This window comes from Lotus japonicus, chromosome 1 (genome assembly GCF_012489685.1).
Source record: "Lotus japonicus ecotype B-129 chromosome 1, LjGifu_v1.2".
Taxonomy (NCBI): Eukaryota; Viridiplantae; Streptophyta; class Magnoliopsida; order Fabales; family Fabaceae; genus Lotus; species Lotus japonicus.
Genome location: NC_080041.1, coordinates 133158455 through 133174301, shown reverse-complemented (window position 1 = coordinate 133174301; position 15847 = coordinate 133158455). Strand labels below are relative to the sequence as shown.

Below are 15847 nucleotides of genomic sequence, written 5' to 3'. Positions count from 1 at the left end.
GAAAAATGAAGCAAAATTGATGAATTGAGGATTGAAGTACCCATCTACCGGATAGATAGAGCGAAGGAGCAAGGGGGAGGAGAACTGGATTTCCCACCCAGCTCATTAGATTTGCCACCCACTTAAAACACTTTCGGGAATTTAAGTTCCGAAATATTTCAGAACTTAAAAAACCGAAGTATTTTTCTACTTAAAAGTGGAGGATTACATTGTATTTTGCACTGCCGGGAATTTAAATCCCGAATTATTTTGGAATATTTCGGAATTTTATATTCCGAAATAATTTGGAAGTTAAAATACCGAAACTTTTGGGTGTCAAATCTAAATTTGGGGGTGGGAAATCCAGCTCTCAAGGGGAAGAATCAAAGTATTTAACCAATATACCAAATTCAGCAAAATTCAAAGCAACAATAAAAGTGCATCGCACACTACTAAAATCATCATTATTAATGTTTTAATTTGCTTGGGAAAGCATAAAGAAAGCCCCAAGCCCCAAAGACTACAACATACATGGATTACAGGTAAAATGAGCATTATGGCACCAATGGCAGAGAAGAATATAGCAGGTATAAGCTAACACACAAAGGCTGATATATCAACTTATAAGTAGTTAAAGAAAGAGCAGAAAATGGCAATCCTATATCTATCTAGACCCTTTTTAAATGAGTCCACAAAAACTGAAAAGTTAACCAAAGAATAGTAGCTCTTGAATACAAAGTAAAATTTTCATGAGTCTGTTTCCTGCTCATGTGTCATTAACAATCATGCAATTGCAGAAGGCAGATTTGAGCGATAATGAGAATATGTCTATATGCGAAAGAATAAATAAATTAAAATTGCAAGGAAACCCAATGTCATCATAGTGTTAATATCCTTGATATTAATATCCTAAGTAAAGCAAGGGCATATCTTGTAGAAATATCACACGGATAAAAAAGGAAATAGTGTTAATATCCTTGATGCCCAAGGAGATGACCACAATATCATACATGACTTAGAAGAATCAAGGAAACCGTTTATATCTTTAAAAAAATGTAAATTTCCATTAAGGTCTTGGCTTGAACAATCATTTTTTCACAAATTTAACAGAGCCAAAATTTACAAAACAAAAAAAACATACTTGTTCATGATGTTTTGAGGCTAGAGTAGAGCGCATGTGAGCCTTTTGAACCTTAACAAATTAAACTATTCATGATCATTATGAGCACCACCATTTTTATCACGCACCATAATTTCCCTAAACTACTCACTGCAACACCTACTTCCCCTTTCTATAAGTCCCTCACACCTTCCACCTCTTGCTCCTTATTTGCACCCCCTTCTTTCTTTCCAGATTCAGTTTCATTCTCTCTCTCAAATCTCTAAAACTTTTTAGTAATGGCAACCTTTTGTAAAATCAATTGCAAGTGCTGTCATGATGCCCCGTTTCTTTGCCATCAGCGGATGCATCGACAATGCTCATCTACAGCCTCCTCCTTCAGAAATTCAGTCCTAATATTACATCATTGGCAAGACCTTAGCACTGGTTTTATATCAGCTGGACTACTACGGCCAACAACTGCGTATAAATAACAGAGAAGGTAATGAAATATGCACAACCATGATAAAGTAACAATAATTTCCATTGTGAATTCATTTAAATGCATCTTATACTCAAGGAATGGTATGCAATAAAAACAATCAAAGATGCCTATGCTCATGGGACGGCTACTTTCTTAGTGACTCTGTTAGAGTTAAGGTAGGAAAATGTTTCATACAAAACATTGATATGTAAAAATGATAATGTAAATAGGGAAAAAACCATGAACTTCCTAACCTCTTAGATAAATCCCTTTTGGTAAAACATAAACCAACTTGTGAGCATACATCAGCTCGTACCTGTAAATCAATATCAACTCTCAATTAGATCCAGGAGTAAATTTATAGAAGAGGAAAGAGCAGGAAGCCATGAACCGCAAAGCCAAGGAAAAAAAAAACAAAATCTCAATCAAATAACAAAACACAGATGAAAAAACAAAGACTGAGATTGTGAGGAATTTTCTCACCAAGAGAATCAGGATTTGCTATAAACATCAAAGCTCTTACCTTTATGGAGGATCTGGAGAATTTGGGACCCTAAATCAAAGAGCAACTCTGATTTAGAAGACGAAATAGAGGGTGTAATGAAGGATTAATTAATAGCAAAATGTAGAAGCACAATCTATCGAATGCAAAAATTATTTCATGCTTTCAAGCAAGGTTAAGAGTGTCCTCAATTTTTTCTCGATTAAAAGTTGCAACACCTTAAGTCAGAAACATTTGAATGCAAGAAAAACATTATTGAAAAGAAAAAGATAATGCAGGTGCATCCTTATGAAAGGATTGACACATTGTCAAGAGACCTTTTATTTGATTCCCTCCCTCGTGCAAGAGAATGGCGCACAACACCTCAATTGAAAATACTAAATAGACATAAAGCTAATGCTTAGTGGTTACATAACAAAAAATGAAGGCCCTTAAACACACTTAATGCTCCTTAGTGCATAATAACTCATGACCATTTGTTTTTGTAACTGTGAAACTTTCATTTTCTAGTTAAAAGTGACTGTATTTCAAACCTTAACTAAATGCGACACATGGCCATAACAGCTCCGCTGTGAGACGTATACAACCACGAATGCGGTTACAATTGTACTCAATTCATGTTGTCAGACCAGTAGAGAAGGATTTCTTCCTCAAGATGTGATTATTTAAAAAGTACCTTATTGACAAAAAACAAAAACAAAAAAAAATCCTTACTCAAGTGTGTTCTCATTGGTAGAAGAATCTGAGAGGGTAGATCTAAAAATGTGAATTTCTGCTGATATGGGCACTAAAACTGATCCAAGAAGTCTACTTCATTTCTTCTCATTGCTGAATAAAACCATGCAATCATACAATTAATATAAAACTACATGTTAACTTCATAAAGGAATGTGTAAAACCATAGAATCAAATACCAATCAATCTAGTAAAAGTCAATTACTTCAAGAATGAATTTAGAAACAAACCTATATCAAAAACCTTCAAGAAAAGGAGGGGTTAATGAATCTGAACTTTGATTGGCACCAAACCGAAGAGATGTGTGAGCATCTTTGGGCTCTTCCACCTGTAGCATAATGTAACCCATGATAGAAATCAGGCTAAAAAGACACATGAAAACATATATGGGAACAAAATAAAAAATCAGAGATGGTATCAGAGGGCAGCAAGATCAGAGAAATCGAGAGTCTGGTCAGTCACGTTCACTTCTCTCTCTCACTCTATTTCTCTTTCACTTGTTGTTTCTAATTCAAAGTCCATTGAATTCATACCTCTTGCCCAAGTCAAAGCCCAATGTGTCCCAAGTGCTTCTGCAATATTTGGCTCTTTAACACATTGCCCTTCCTGGTCTCTATGAATCACACCATAGCCAGTTCCAACCCCATCACAAATAGATGCATCAAAAATTAATCTCCAGCATCCATAACCATCTTATCCATCCCGTCTTCACTTTTTCGGTGTGCTCAACCTTGATCCACCATCAGGGACATCCAGATATCAGCATCTTAGTTGCTCCAACTGTTGCTTAATGTTTTCATAAGTATTTGGTTCCCTATCCGATTCCTGCCATAAAATTTGGAATAATCAGTAAAGGAAATGAAAGAAAAAAAGAAAAAATAGAATCAAAGGATAAATAGAGAAGTAAAATCATTTACAAACTCAACTTCATAAGCACCATCAAAACCCTAAACCCTGTCATACCTTACCTCCATCGGCATGAACATGGAACTCACTGATAAAGAGGAATCAGTCGATTTAAGATTGAGGATCCATTTCACATGTTATCAAAACTGGACCGGAGGCAATTGAAAGAGGTGGATTTGACACTGTAGATCCCATTTAATCAGGCTGAACTTGCCCTGCAAAGTTGAGTCTTGAGTACATGTTATCCTCAAGACCCTGCAATAATTTATTGTGCAATTTTTTCCTTTGCTATGACACGTGTAAAGTTCTATCTAATGGTTATGCCTTGGCTATATCATCTTGCTGCAGATGGTTTTCCCATGTCAGGTTTCTTCAATGCATAATCCAATGGCTTTGTTTCCTAAAAAAAAATTAAATTATCAAGTCTGAATACTTGTACTCACCGAAAACCAAAAAACTCCAATGAAGATCACAAAGGATTAACCGATGTTCATCTGAGATTCCAACCCTAGCCACTGCATTGAGCCCATCAGCCTTGTCTAATTCTACTGAATTGTTCCTTCACCATCAACACAGATGCATCAACTTAATTTTAGCCATCTTTCAAGTACTTCAGTATAATACATTTAAAGTAAACTAATTTATAGAATGAAGGTTATTACGACCTAACCTTAGAGGTGTCCTATTCTCCATGTCGTCACCCTCTAGCGGCCACAGAGAAATCACATAAACAGGCCCTGAAACATATTCAAGCCAATCAGACTCAGTACTGAAATGAGGAAATAGAAAGGTGAAGGAAGTGAATCAACAGAGAGAGATGCAAAACCAAATCTGAAATAAGAAAAGAGAGAAGAACCTAACTCAAGATGTATATAATTCGAAGCTGAGCACAAAGATCATATTAGGGAATGAAATTGCGAGTTTGAAGGGAATGAAAAAACTCCTCCAATTTTTAGTTTGGAACCCTAAGATCCATACCAACCAAAAGAAGCTTTTCAAAACAGACTCAGCACAATGAAAAAACGGAGACTTCAAAAACCTGAAATTGAAAAAACAAACCACTGTCGGAATCAGGAATAACCTGGTCCCTCCGCTGTCGGAAGAGCCGCAGATCCCCTTGGATCCATCTCCTTCACACTACTGAGTGCGAAACGGCTGCGATGGTGTTTGAGACCATGGATGAGGCACCATAAAGATGTCTCCTTTGACAACCGATCGAGCTCTCTATCTGAGAAGGAGGTGGAAAACGGAATACATAAAGGGGAAAACGAAAACGTCAAGGAGATCAAGATTGCAGGTCTATTTAAACGGTCAAGATTTATTCCCTAACTTCTCTCTCTAGGAACCCAATTTGCTCTCCATCTATAAAATCCCGATGGCTTCTCTACAACCTTTACTAGTCTAATCTCCTTCTCTCTCTCTCTCTCTCTCTCTCTAATGAGCCCAATTTGTTCCACAACCTTTACTAGTCTCCTTCTTCCAATTCGCTCTCTGTACAGAACCCAATTTGGTCTCCACCTTTAAAATCCATATATGGCTTCTCAACACCCTTTACTAGTCTTCTTCTCCCACATCTCTCTCTCTAGGGAACCCAATTTGGTCTCCACCTCTAAGATCCCTATGGCTTCTCCAAAACCTTTCCTTGATCCTTGTAATTCGCGGTTTGGATTGGCCAGTGTGAAGCTCCGGGAAGCTCCGGCAGGGTTTGGATCCAATTCACCAAGGAGAGAGAAGACTCTAGATCTATTTGGTCAACGTCAATAGTTCTGAGAGAGTTTCAAACAAAAACAGGATACTGGGCAAGTATCAGTTTTTTTTTTTTTACTTTTTGGGTTTGTAACGTTTTAATTTTTTTTGGGCTTAGGCCTCTGTGGGCCTGTATTACAATTTTGTACCTTATTGCATTTGTTTTTATCCCTGCATTTCATGTAAGCATACTCTTCAAAGGTTGCGTTCCTTCATCGTTCCTTCTTCTACCTTTCAATCGAAAATGAGCTCCATCATCCTGATGAAGTCACTTTCATTGGTCAGGTGAGAAGCTTTCATTGTCTGTTTTCTTCATCTATGCTTTGCATATTTAGTGTTCTTGTTTTCGTTACTTATTTTTATTCCTTTTAATCTTTTATCTGCAGAAAATGCAGATTTCTCTCTGCATATGGAGGAAGGTTTCCAGTTCGTGCTTATGCAGCTCCTGCACCTACTTTTGAGCCATATGTGGCTCAATCCAGGTTTTCTTCACTCCCTTTCTTCCCGTTTAGGTTTATGAGGTTTCTTTCTGATTTGCTTCTGTTAGTTTTAGGGTTTCGGATTTATTTAATTTTCCAATTTTTGTCTTCATTTCTATGCTTTTGGTTGTTTTCTGGGTGATTTGATATTGATAGGTTTAGGGTTTTTGTTGCATCTTATTTTTTTAAATCACTTTTTCATTTTTTTAATAGATTTCTGAGGTGATTTCTTTTTTCGGTTGACTATTTCTTTTGTTTTCAATTGACTTTTGTTACGATAATTTACTCATCAATCCACTGAGAACTGGTATTCCATTGATTGTTTTTATTCTAAATATCATTTATTGCACTAGGTACCTTGATTCTTCTTCTTAGACCTATTTCGGCTACACTATTTTTTTTTTTGTTTTCAATTGACTTTTGTTTCAATAATTTACTCATCAATCTACTGAGAACAGGTATTCCATTGATTGTTTTTATTCTAAATATCATTTATTGCCCGAGGTACCTTGATTCTTCTTCTTAGACCTATTTCGGCTACACTATTTTTTTTTTTGTTTTCAATTGACTTTTGTTTCAATAATTTACTCATCAATCCACTGAGAACTGGTATTCCATTGATTGTTTTTATTCTAAATTTCTCTTATTGCACTATTTAATTTTGTTCTATTTCTTAATCTGCTGCAAAGACCTATTTCAGCTTCTCTATTTCTTTTGTTTTCAATTGACTTTTATTTCGATAATTTACTCTTCAATCCACTGAGAAATGGTATTCCATTGATTGTTTTATTCTAAATTTCATTTATTGCACTAGGTACATTGGTTCTACTTCTTAATTTGCTGCCAAGACCTATTTCAGCTTCACTATGTCTTTTGTTTTCAATTGACTTTTATTTTGATATTTTACTCTTCAATCCACTGTGAACTTGTATTCCATTGATTGTTTTTATTCTAAATTTCATTTATTGCACTAGGTACCTTGGTTCTACTTCTATATCAGATGAACATCCATCTTTTGAACCTTCCTCTATGGTCAGCTGCAAGTATCATCAAAGTTATGATGAAGACATTAAGTCTAAGACTTGGTGTCTGAATTCCCTTCTTTGCAACTGGAAACATAACTTTTCTGAGGGTTCAGGTCTGTGGAATACCTGTGTTCATGAATCAGGTCACGCAGTGGCTGTTGCAGTGTTGAGTGGTGTCGAAAAGCTATGTAATGCTACTGTTGTGCCTGGCCCTGATTATTTGGGATGCACCCGATATTTAAGCACCAGTTCACATTTAATGACTAGAAAGAAATTGATCGATGAAATGGTTATAAGTATGGCTGCTACGAGTGCAGAGGGGGAGATTCTTGGTCCTGAGTTTGTATGTACAGGAGCTTCTGGAGACTTTCATGAAGCAAGAATTATAGCAAGAGATATTGTTGCGATGTATGGTATGAGCGCTGGATTTGGGCCTGCATATTTTGATTTTGAAAACTTGTCCAATCTGAAATTAAGTCATAGGACAAGGTATGAAATAGATGAGGAGGTTAACTTTTTACTTGATGAAGCCTGGAACATGGCGAAAGAGTTGATTATCGTTCATAAAGCCAAAGTACTTTTGGTTGCCCATGCTCTACTTAAGAAAAAGACACTATCGAAGGATGACATTGCCTTTCTTATAAAGATGGTTAGCTTCTACATTTTGTTGCTTATTTAATGTTTTTCCTACCATATGTCAAATTAGTAGTTAAATTTTGTTCAGTGGGTTTTGATCTAAACCAGATTAGTGTTATTTTACAGGCTGCCTGTCCAACCAGAAACCTGTTGCTGTAGAGTTTGGGCATTGAATCTCCAACCAGAAACCTGTTGCTGTAGAGTTGGGCATCAACTAAATCTTTTTTTTTTGGTCAAAGGCATCAACTAAATCTAAGTTTCTGAATCTCTAAGTTTGTTACTGTTTTATAATATTGAATGATGTATGCAGCGAGAGAGCTTGTTTGCAATTGCTTGAGAGTTGCTATGAGAGGAAGACTCTTGACTGTTCTGATAATGATTTAAAAATGTCACTTCATTGCATTATTTTAATTTTGATTCAAACCTCTTATTCTATGTGTATATGTAATGTGAGATCAAATCATTCTGACTTCTCCTTATTTCTATTCCAATGTGAGAGAGTTATGAACGTTTTCTCCCGGTTGTACCCTCCATTAAATGACTGGGATGCCCCTTCTACAGTTAAAAATGTCATACTTAGGTCACTCAAAAAGCCTTGTAAATCTAACAAACCGACCTTTTAAAAAATATGATTAATGTAAACAAATGTTATTGAACTGTGTTTTAGATAATTGTCCCTATGGTAACCTAAAACTTTGTTAGTTAGTTTAGTCCCATCAAATTGCTTAATTTAGGGACTTAAATTTGATGGATCAGTTGACATGGAGGAGCAACCAGCTGTTCCAGCGCACAGAAAAAAAAAAGTCGGAGTTAAGTGTGTGTGAGTTAAGTGGGCTAAGACTAGCTGCCACCACCATATAATAAATGCACAGTTCAGTTCATGTATCCACGCATACATTAATGCACAGTTCAGTTCATGTATGTGAGGTGATATTAATCGTTTTGATCCACACCGGTCCAGCATGTATATTTTCTTAACCGACAGTGCCATGGACCAATGAAAAAGACTTTCAGCCAAAATTTATTTATTTTTAAGTGGAGCCCTGTAGTTTGTTTAATATTCCAATATTAGGAACAACCAAAAGGAATATAAGCAGCTTGCTTTCTTTCCTATATCTTGTGCCTGCCTTAGAACTTGGTCCATGAAAATCTACTTGGTTGGTTTGACAATGAGTACTATGTATGAACTCACTCCATTGATCGCCCTACAATTTGCACAGAAACGCTTACGCTTTTGGCACTTTAACGTGCAGAAACTATGAACCCAATAAAATTCTAGTAGGGCATAGAAATGCCTGCGATAGTGCACTCATTTTCTTACAGCCCCATCGTTTGATTGCTTTTAACTGTAAAGGTGGCTGCGGCAACGGGTTTATATTCAATAACTCACAGCAAAGTTTTAGATACTGAGCTTAACAGAACAAGCTGGAATTCAGAGGTGCTGGAAAAGTGGTTCCAACTGTCATAGGTGTCTCTTAGGTTTAAAAATCGGATGAAAATGACAACATGGTTGTAAAACAACAATTGGTGAACAAGAAATAAGCTTTTGAAGTGGAATTCTCAATTATCTAATTATTAGACCAGAAATGAAATAAAATCACTTTTTTTTCCTTACAAATTTAATTTTCTACAAGTATGAAATGGGTTCATCTTTATCAACCAAAGACAAATGCATTAAATTGTGTCAGATCAGTCTAAATTTTTTTTTCTCACAAATTCAATTTTCTACAAGCACGAAATGGGTTCATCATTATCAACCTAAGACAAATGCATCAAATTGTGCCAGATGAGTCTACTCGAGCTTCTAATTATGATAAAATTTCTTTGTTTGCACAAAAAGAATATGACAACGTGGTAAGATATGAAGCTATATATCAACAGCTATCCAGCATTTCCTGGTAATTTGGGGAAAAAGAATCATTGAAACTATAACTTGGCTCATTAGCATATCATGTTGCACAAGTCATTGATCCTTGCCTGAGAGATGTTGGTAAAAGGAAAGACCCTGAAGTTGCCATTTCCAGTACAGGTCATTGTCATATGAGCATTGTTTACCATTGTCTGCAGTTGTGGCACAATAGCACATAACCTGCATTAACATGAAGCATCACATTTCAGGAATTAATAACTTCCACTTAAAAGATTGCATTCCCAGTGACTTTAATAATCAATAAAACTTTAATAATCAATCAAATGGAGTGCTGATAAATATAAATAGTTAATTGTTAAAACATTTGAAGTGTGGAAGCAAAGTTGAAATACTTTGAAGTTTAAACTGGCTAGTTCCCAAAACAGGTAAACAACAGTTGGGAAATTTTCAATTGAGCACATCTGTGGACTAAGTTGGCATTCCCTTTTTGTAATATTTTATTTAAATTTTTCCATCGTATTTCCAAGCGGTTAATGTTAGCAAACAAACAATTTACTTCTGTTCATTGTAAAAAACTAAAAGTTAGGCATATGTCAAGTCATGGTTAGCAGAATTAGATAGAATGTCAAAATTTCCATTAAAAGATAAGGTTAGTACTTAGTACTTCTATTGATTGATATATAGTCATGTCAAAGGTTGATTTAGCATGAGGGTAAGCAAAAGTGTAATTGTTAATATGAAGGTCATCGTCTTTGTAGGAGTCGTTGTCACGTCTCTTTTCTCATTTTCCAGGAGCAGGTTTTTATACCTTTAGGAAAATTTGAATTAAGAGATACTAGGAGGTACTCCCTCCGTTCTAAAATGTTTTTTATTTAAGGAAATGAACACAGTTTAAAAGCTTATTAATTGATATAAAATTTGTCTAAAACGCCCCTATTTAAAGTTGAGTTTTATTAAAGAGAATGAATGATGATTATTGGATAAGTGATAGGTGTGAATTGTAATTGGTGAGAATTGGAGGTGGTTGGTGAGAGATACAATATTAAATGAAGGTATATATGAAAGAAGATGTGATAAATAGTCTTGAAATCCTAAAACAACAATTTTAGAAAATATATGAAAAGCTAAAACAACAACCAATTTGGAATAGAGGGAGCATGATTTTCCTTTTATGCCTTGAAGACTTTCTATTGATCTCAATTGTGTGCCTAGGTGCTTTCACCATCTTAGTTGTGGATTGGTGTTTGCTTTTGAAGATTAATCAGTATAGAAACTATCTTGGTTTGATTTATTAGACTCTGACATTCTTTATAATTTGGTGGAGATGTATCAATTTTTTTCAGAACTAAAATTCTTACCTTGGGACCCAATATAAAATATTAACACCTCTTATTTTAATGGCTCAAATCTCAATTATCATCTTCAAGTAGTGCTATTGTTGCATCTCAATTGTTTGGAGACATACCAGTTCAATGTCATGCAATTGAATTTCTATTTATATGTTGGGTTTTATGCTTTTGGGTGTCATGTTTTATGTGTTTTATGTTTAACCAGATTTCTTTATCCTCCTTAAGAAGGATTCTCTTTCAAGATTTTATATTATTATGAATTATTTTTGGTTTTGGAAAAAAAATACCTCTTATAAAGCTAAGCTTTCTCACTTTGCCAACCAAAAGGTGGATCTGCTAAACAATCCAAGAATACTTAAAATACAAAGCTACTTTCAGCCCACTCTCTGCTAAACCATCCAGGAAGCAATCTGAATGTGGATGGCCCCGCTTGAGAAGAACCTACCTTCCAGTGTTGTCAAATTGCGATCGCGGACCATCGCGGTGAGCCAAAAATCCGCTATTTCGGTGATGAATATTGATTTCCAATTAGGAAGGTATATGAGTGGAGAAATAATAGAAAGGCTATAGCTTAGCCTTATAGTGATATCTGGCATTAGAAGCGGTTAGTGTTAGCTGCTTCAGTTACTGTTAGTTGGCTCAGTTACTGTTAAGTCAGTTAGAGAGGGGTATAAATAAGAGGGAAAGGGGTAGTTAGAGGGAGTTGGGAATTCAGTTGGGACTAGGAGAGACTGGACTCTCAAACATTCCAGAGGGGGAGTTAGGGTTTCCTTTTCTCCATTGTTGTACCTTGAGCTTTGGTTCTCTGTTCAGTGAATCTCAGTTCTTTTTCGATCAACAAACTCGTTTCTTGTTCTGATTCCATCATTCGGCCACTATTTTGGCGGTGAATAGCGGGAATAGCGGCGTCGAGATTAGCCAAAAATACGCTACGCTATAGCTATAGCGGCGTAGCCGCTATTTGATAACACTGCTACCTTCAGCTCATGATGTCATTGTAGGTAACTAGAAACCCACCAAGACTCAAGATTGTCCAAGAGGGTTCCTAAATTTGGTGCTACCATCAATGTGTTTCTGTATAAGGATCAAGTGTGTTGCCAGGGATCAGATAATGAGGCCATGAATATATCATCTCCCACTCTCTCTATTACATTGGATCTTATGGGTATTGGCAGAGAAGAGGCATGGTCTGATGGAATGCTTTCTTATGCTGAATAGGTTGCTTTTCATCTCTCTGACTCACCGTCCTCTCTAACTAATTGAGAGTTGGACTGGGCGAGCCCCTAGAGTGGCGACGCCCAGGGGTCAACCCGCCTAAGGGCGGGCACCTGGCCTTAAGTTGGGCCTCAACCCGGGAGGCCCAACTGGCCCAATAAGTAGCAACGAGGCTATAAATAGGGGGAGTTATCAATTGTAAGGGACTCTTGGCTCATTTGATCAATTGACATATGAAATTCAGCACACTCTCTCTAATTCTCTCTCTCTCTCTCTAGCACAATTTCTCTACTCTCTTGGGGCTATACCCTCTCTCAATGTTCAATCCTAGAACAAGAGTTTTACTTGGTTGTGATTCTTAGCCGGCACATTATTGAATCCTTAAAAATCTATAAAGGATGGCATGTAAAACAATTCAACTACTTTCCCTTCACATTAGAATGAAGTAAGTTTAGATTGGACACTCATAATTATTATATAGATATTTATATGTTGCTATATATCTTGGCTTTAGTTTTCAAAAAAAAAAAAGAATTCATATTTGTCCCAGTTGTATTGTTCAAAGGATGTATAGTAAAAGAGAATTCATCTTAGCAGTAGATTTTTAGTTTTTTTTTTGAACAGTAGATTTCTAGGGTATTTTAAATTGAGGAAATGCCAAAATAAGCTGTATACCTCGCAATATGTTTTTCTCGCTTTGCAGTGCCAGCTTGAGAAAGGGATACAGTTAACATATGGACACCATGTGCAATAACTGCTGGTGTTGATTCCATGAAGAAGAACTGCTACAAGACAACTACTCAATCTGCACACAGAAAAAGCTTCTCATGAAAGATTTGAGGCATGCCGAAAAACATGAGTGATAGAAAACAGCTAGCCATGAATATTAAAAAAAAAAAACTAAGAGTAAAAACAGCATACAAGAGGCTGAAGAGGATAAGAGAAACAATCCTCAGAACTGGTCTGTCTAGCTTTTGCTCTACTTAAACTTGTAACTTATGATACCATAATCAATGAGATCCCCTTTATTCGGAGCTACTTGTTGGACCTGAGGGCTGAGCAAAATAACAGATCCAAGAAGGAATCCTGATATAAAACCTCCAATGTTTGAAAAGTTGTCCACATAAGGCAGGAAGCCAAGGACGAAATTCCACATGAAGACAAAGACAAATGATGCTATGGCTGAGTTCTCCATCAAACCATGAAAAATTCATCAATACTCAAGTAGTAGAAACAAAGAGAAACGCTATGGTGAGAAATTTCCAGTTCCAAACAAGTTGGGAAAGCAATGTTCCCAGTAATCCAAACAAAGCACCAGAAGAACCAACAGCTGTGGTGTTTTGGATAAAAATAGCAGCAACCAAGGCACCCACAAAAGCAGACAGTGTGTAGATTTTACCTATCCTCACTGCAAATAAAAGGTAGAGTTCATAAATTTTAACATCACAAAAGCATTTCAACATGAACTTATACATCACTCCAGAAAAAACAATTGAAACAGAAACTTGAAACCAAGAGAAAAAGAAAAAGATTACAGGGTCCAAACTCCTGCTCGAGGTGAATTCCCACAAAGATCACACTGCAGAGATTGATGATCAAGTGGAACAGTCCAGCGTGCAAAAGCGGAAACGTGAAAAGACGCCATGTTTGATGATACTGTCTCAGAAATTTCCCTCTAAGAACTCCCATTTCATCCAACCTACATTAACATCAACACTTCAGCAACCATGGCATTTGCATATCACCAAATGTCAAATGAAAACCTATTTTACTTCCTTTGAATAAAAACAGGATCTAACATTTTCAAGTTATCTACCACACCAAAGTCATCCTTCACAAAATTAACTACCAGAGCAATTAGCTTAGAAAACTATCATACAATTGTCACATTTTAACATTTGATTCTCAAACCAGATCCTCCAAATTTCCAACTATTTTTCTGCAAAACTAGCCTATCAGAGTGTCTGCTTTATATCTAAAGTACTGCAATGCAGTAAGTGTCCGTGTTGAGCTTCAGTCAGCTCTTGTAGTTTTGTGCTAGCTCGTGCAGTTGTATAGAGTTCTGTCACGTGTTCTGTTTTAACAGAATCTGAACAGACTAACTACCTTGCAGTTACAGATTCAACTAGCAATCCACTATCTCATGCAATCATAGCAACAACTCTGCAGTACTGAAATTCTCTCAGATTTTCCTATTAATTTTATCACACTTCTATCATTTTCTCACTCTCTTTTTCGTAACAGAACCAATGAAACCTAAATTGGAGCATCAATGTGAAGAATCAGCTTTGAATCAAATACAAAGACGAAAATCACATCAGTAAACACACACGACTGATTACTACGAACCCTAAATTGAGCATCAACGTGGACAATCAGCTTGAACCAAATACAAAGAAAATCACATCAGTGAACACACACCACTGATTGCTATGAAACCTAAATTAAAGCATCAATGTGGAGAATCAGCTTGAGCTTGAACTAAATACAAAGACTAAAATCAATCAGTGAACACACAAGACTAATTGCTACGAAACCTAAATTAGAGCATTAATATGGAGAAATCTCATGTAATCACAGCAGCAACTCTAAATCAGAATCAACTCTACAATACTGAAATTCTATCAGATTTTCCTATTAATTTTCTCACACTTTCTATCACTTTCTCACACACTCTCTTTCGTAACAGAACCCATGAAACCTAAATTAGAGCTTCAATGTGGAGAATCAACTTGAACCAGATACAATGAAGAATGTATGATACAGTTTAGCTGTACCCTTTAGCTCTAAAAATGGAATGTCCATACCGTTTATTGTACGATAAGGAGCCTGACTATGCTAACTTTAAGGTATTTGGCTGTCTGGCTTATGCATCTACATTGCAATCACAGAGAAACAAGTTCAGTCCTAGATCAGTTCCATCAGTATTCCTTGGATACCCACTTGGATATAAAGGGTACAGGTTATAAAATTTGATAAAAAGGACCTTTTACATCTCAAGAGCAGTCATTTTTCATGAAACCCCTTTTCCACAATCTACCACATCATTCTTCAGATCCTGATCTTTTTCCAGAGATAGTTTGTCCATTACCAGTATCTGATTACTTTTTACCTTCCATGCCAACACAAACATTTGGATCTGAACCTATATCTGTCACTTCTTCACAACCAGAAGACCCTATATCACTTCCAAACACACTACCCAGTTCTTCTTCAAATCCTTCACCCGGTGCTCCGGACCCAGCAGTAAGAAAATCAACTAGATCTTCAAAACTGCCAACTCACCTGAAATATTTTCAATGCTATCAATTGGATAAATTGGAGCACACAAACTACATTTCTTATGACAAGTTGTTTTCCTAATACAGGACTTTTGTGGGACAGATTTCCACTATTTTTGAACCACAATTTTATCACCAAGCATGCCATGATAGAGGTTGTCAACAGGCAATGCAAGAAGAATTACAGGCCATGGAAAACAACAATACTTAGTATGTTGTTAAACTACCCGCAGGCAAATATACCATCGGATCCAGGTGGATTTACAAGGTGAAGACAAGGTCCGATGGATCAGTGGAAAGACTAAAAGCTCGATTAGTAGCTAAAGGCTACATGCAACAAGCAGGCATTGATTTTACTGCTACTTTCTCACCGGTTGCAAAACTGACAACAGTTAGAGTTCTTCTTTCTTTGGCAGCAGTCAAAAAATGGTTCCTCCTTCAATTAGATATCAATAATGCCTTTTTGAATGGGGAGTTATTTGAGGAATTTTACATGGGCCAGGGCCTTCCTAGGCTACAAGGTTCAGGGGGAGAATTTAGT

General features: G+C 36.4%; 1 protein-coding gene and 1 long non-coding RNA gene across 15 annotated transcripts; one reads left to right on the top strand and one right to left on the bottom strand.

Moving 5' to 3' along the window:
- Nucleotides 1–1003: 1003 nt before the first annotated feature.
- On the bottom strand, nt 1004–4928 carry LOC130731037 (uncharacterized). Of its 14 annotated transcripts, none has more exons than XR_009016556.1 (9): nt 4787–4926; nt 4562–4670; nt 4376–4442; nt 3333–4264; nt 3030–3127; nt 2779–2892; nt 2086–2115; nt 1817–1878; nt 1004–1558 (listed from the first exon to the last, which is right to left on the bottom strand). It is a non-coding gene; the product is annotated as an uncharacterized LOC130731037 (long non-coding RNA). The 14 variants fall into 14 exon arrangements; XR_009016552.1 differs by having other exon boundaries at nt 4567–4670; XR_009016558.1 differs by having other exon boundaries at nt 4765–4905.
- Nucleotides 4844–8002, top strand: LOC130731034 (ATP-dependent zinc metalloprotease FTSH 4, mitochondrial-like). Its single transcript, XM_057583221.1, has 4 exons — nt 4844–5736; nt 5838–5933; nt 6905–7604; nt 7718–8002. The coding sequence occupies exons 1-4, from the start codon at nt 5696–5698 to the stop codon at nt 7748–7750; spliced, it is 870 nt and encodes a 289-aa protein (XP_057439204.1). The 5' UTR covers nt 4844–5695; the 3' UTR covers nt 7751–8002.
- The last annotated feature ends 7845 nt before the right edge of the window (nt 8003–15847 follow it).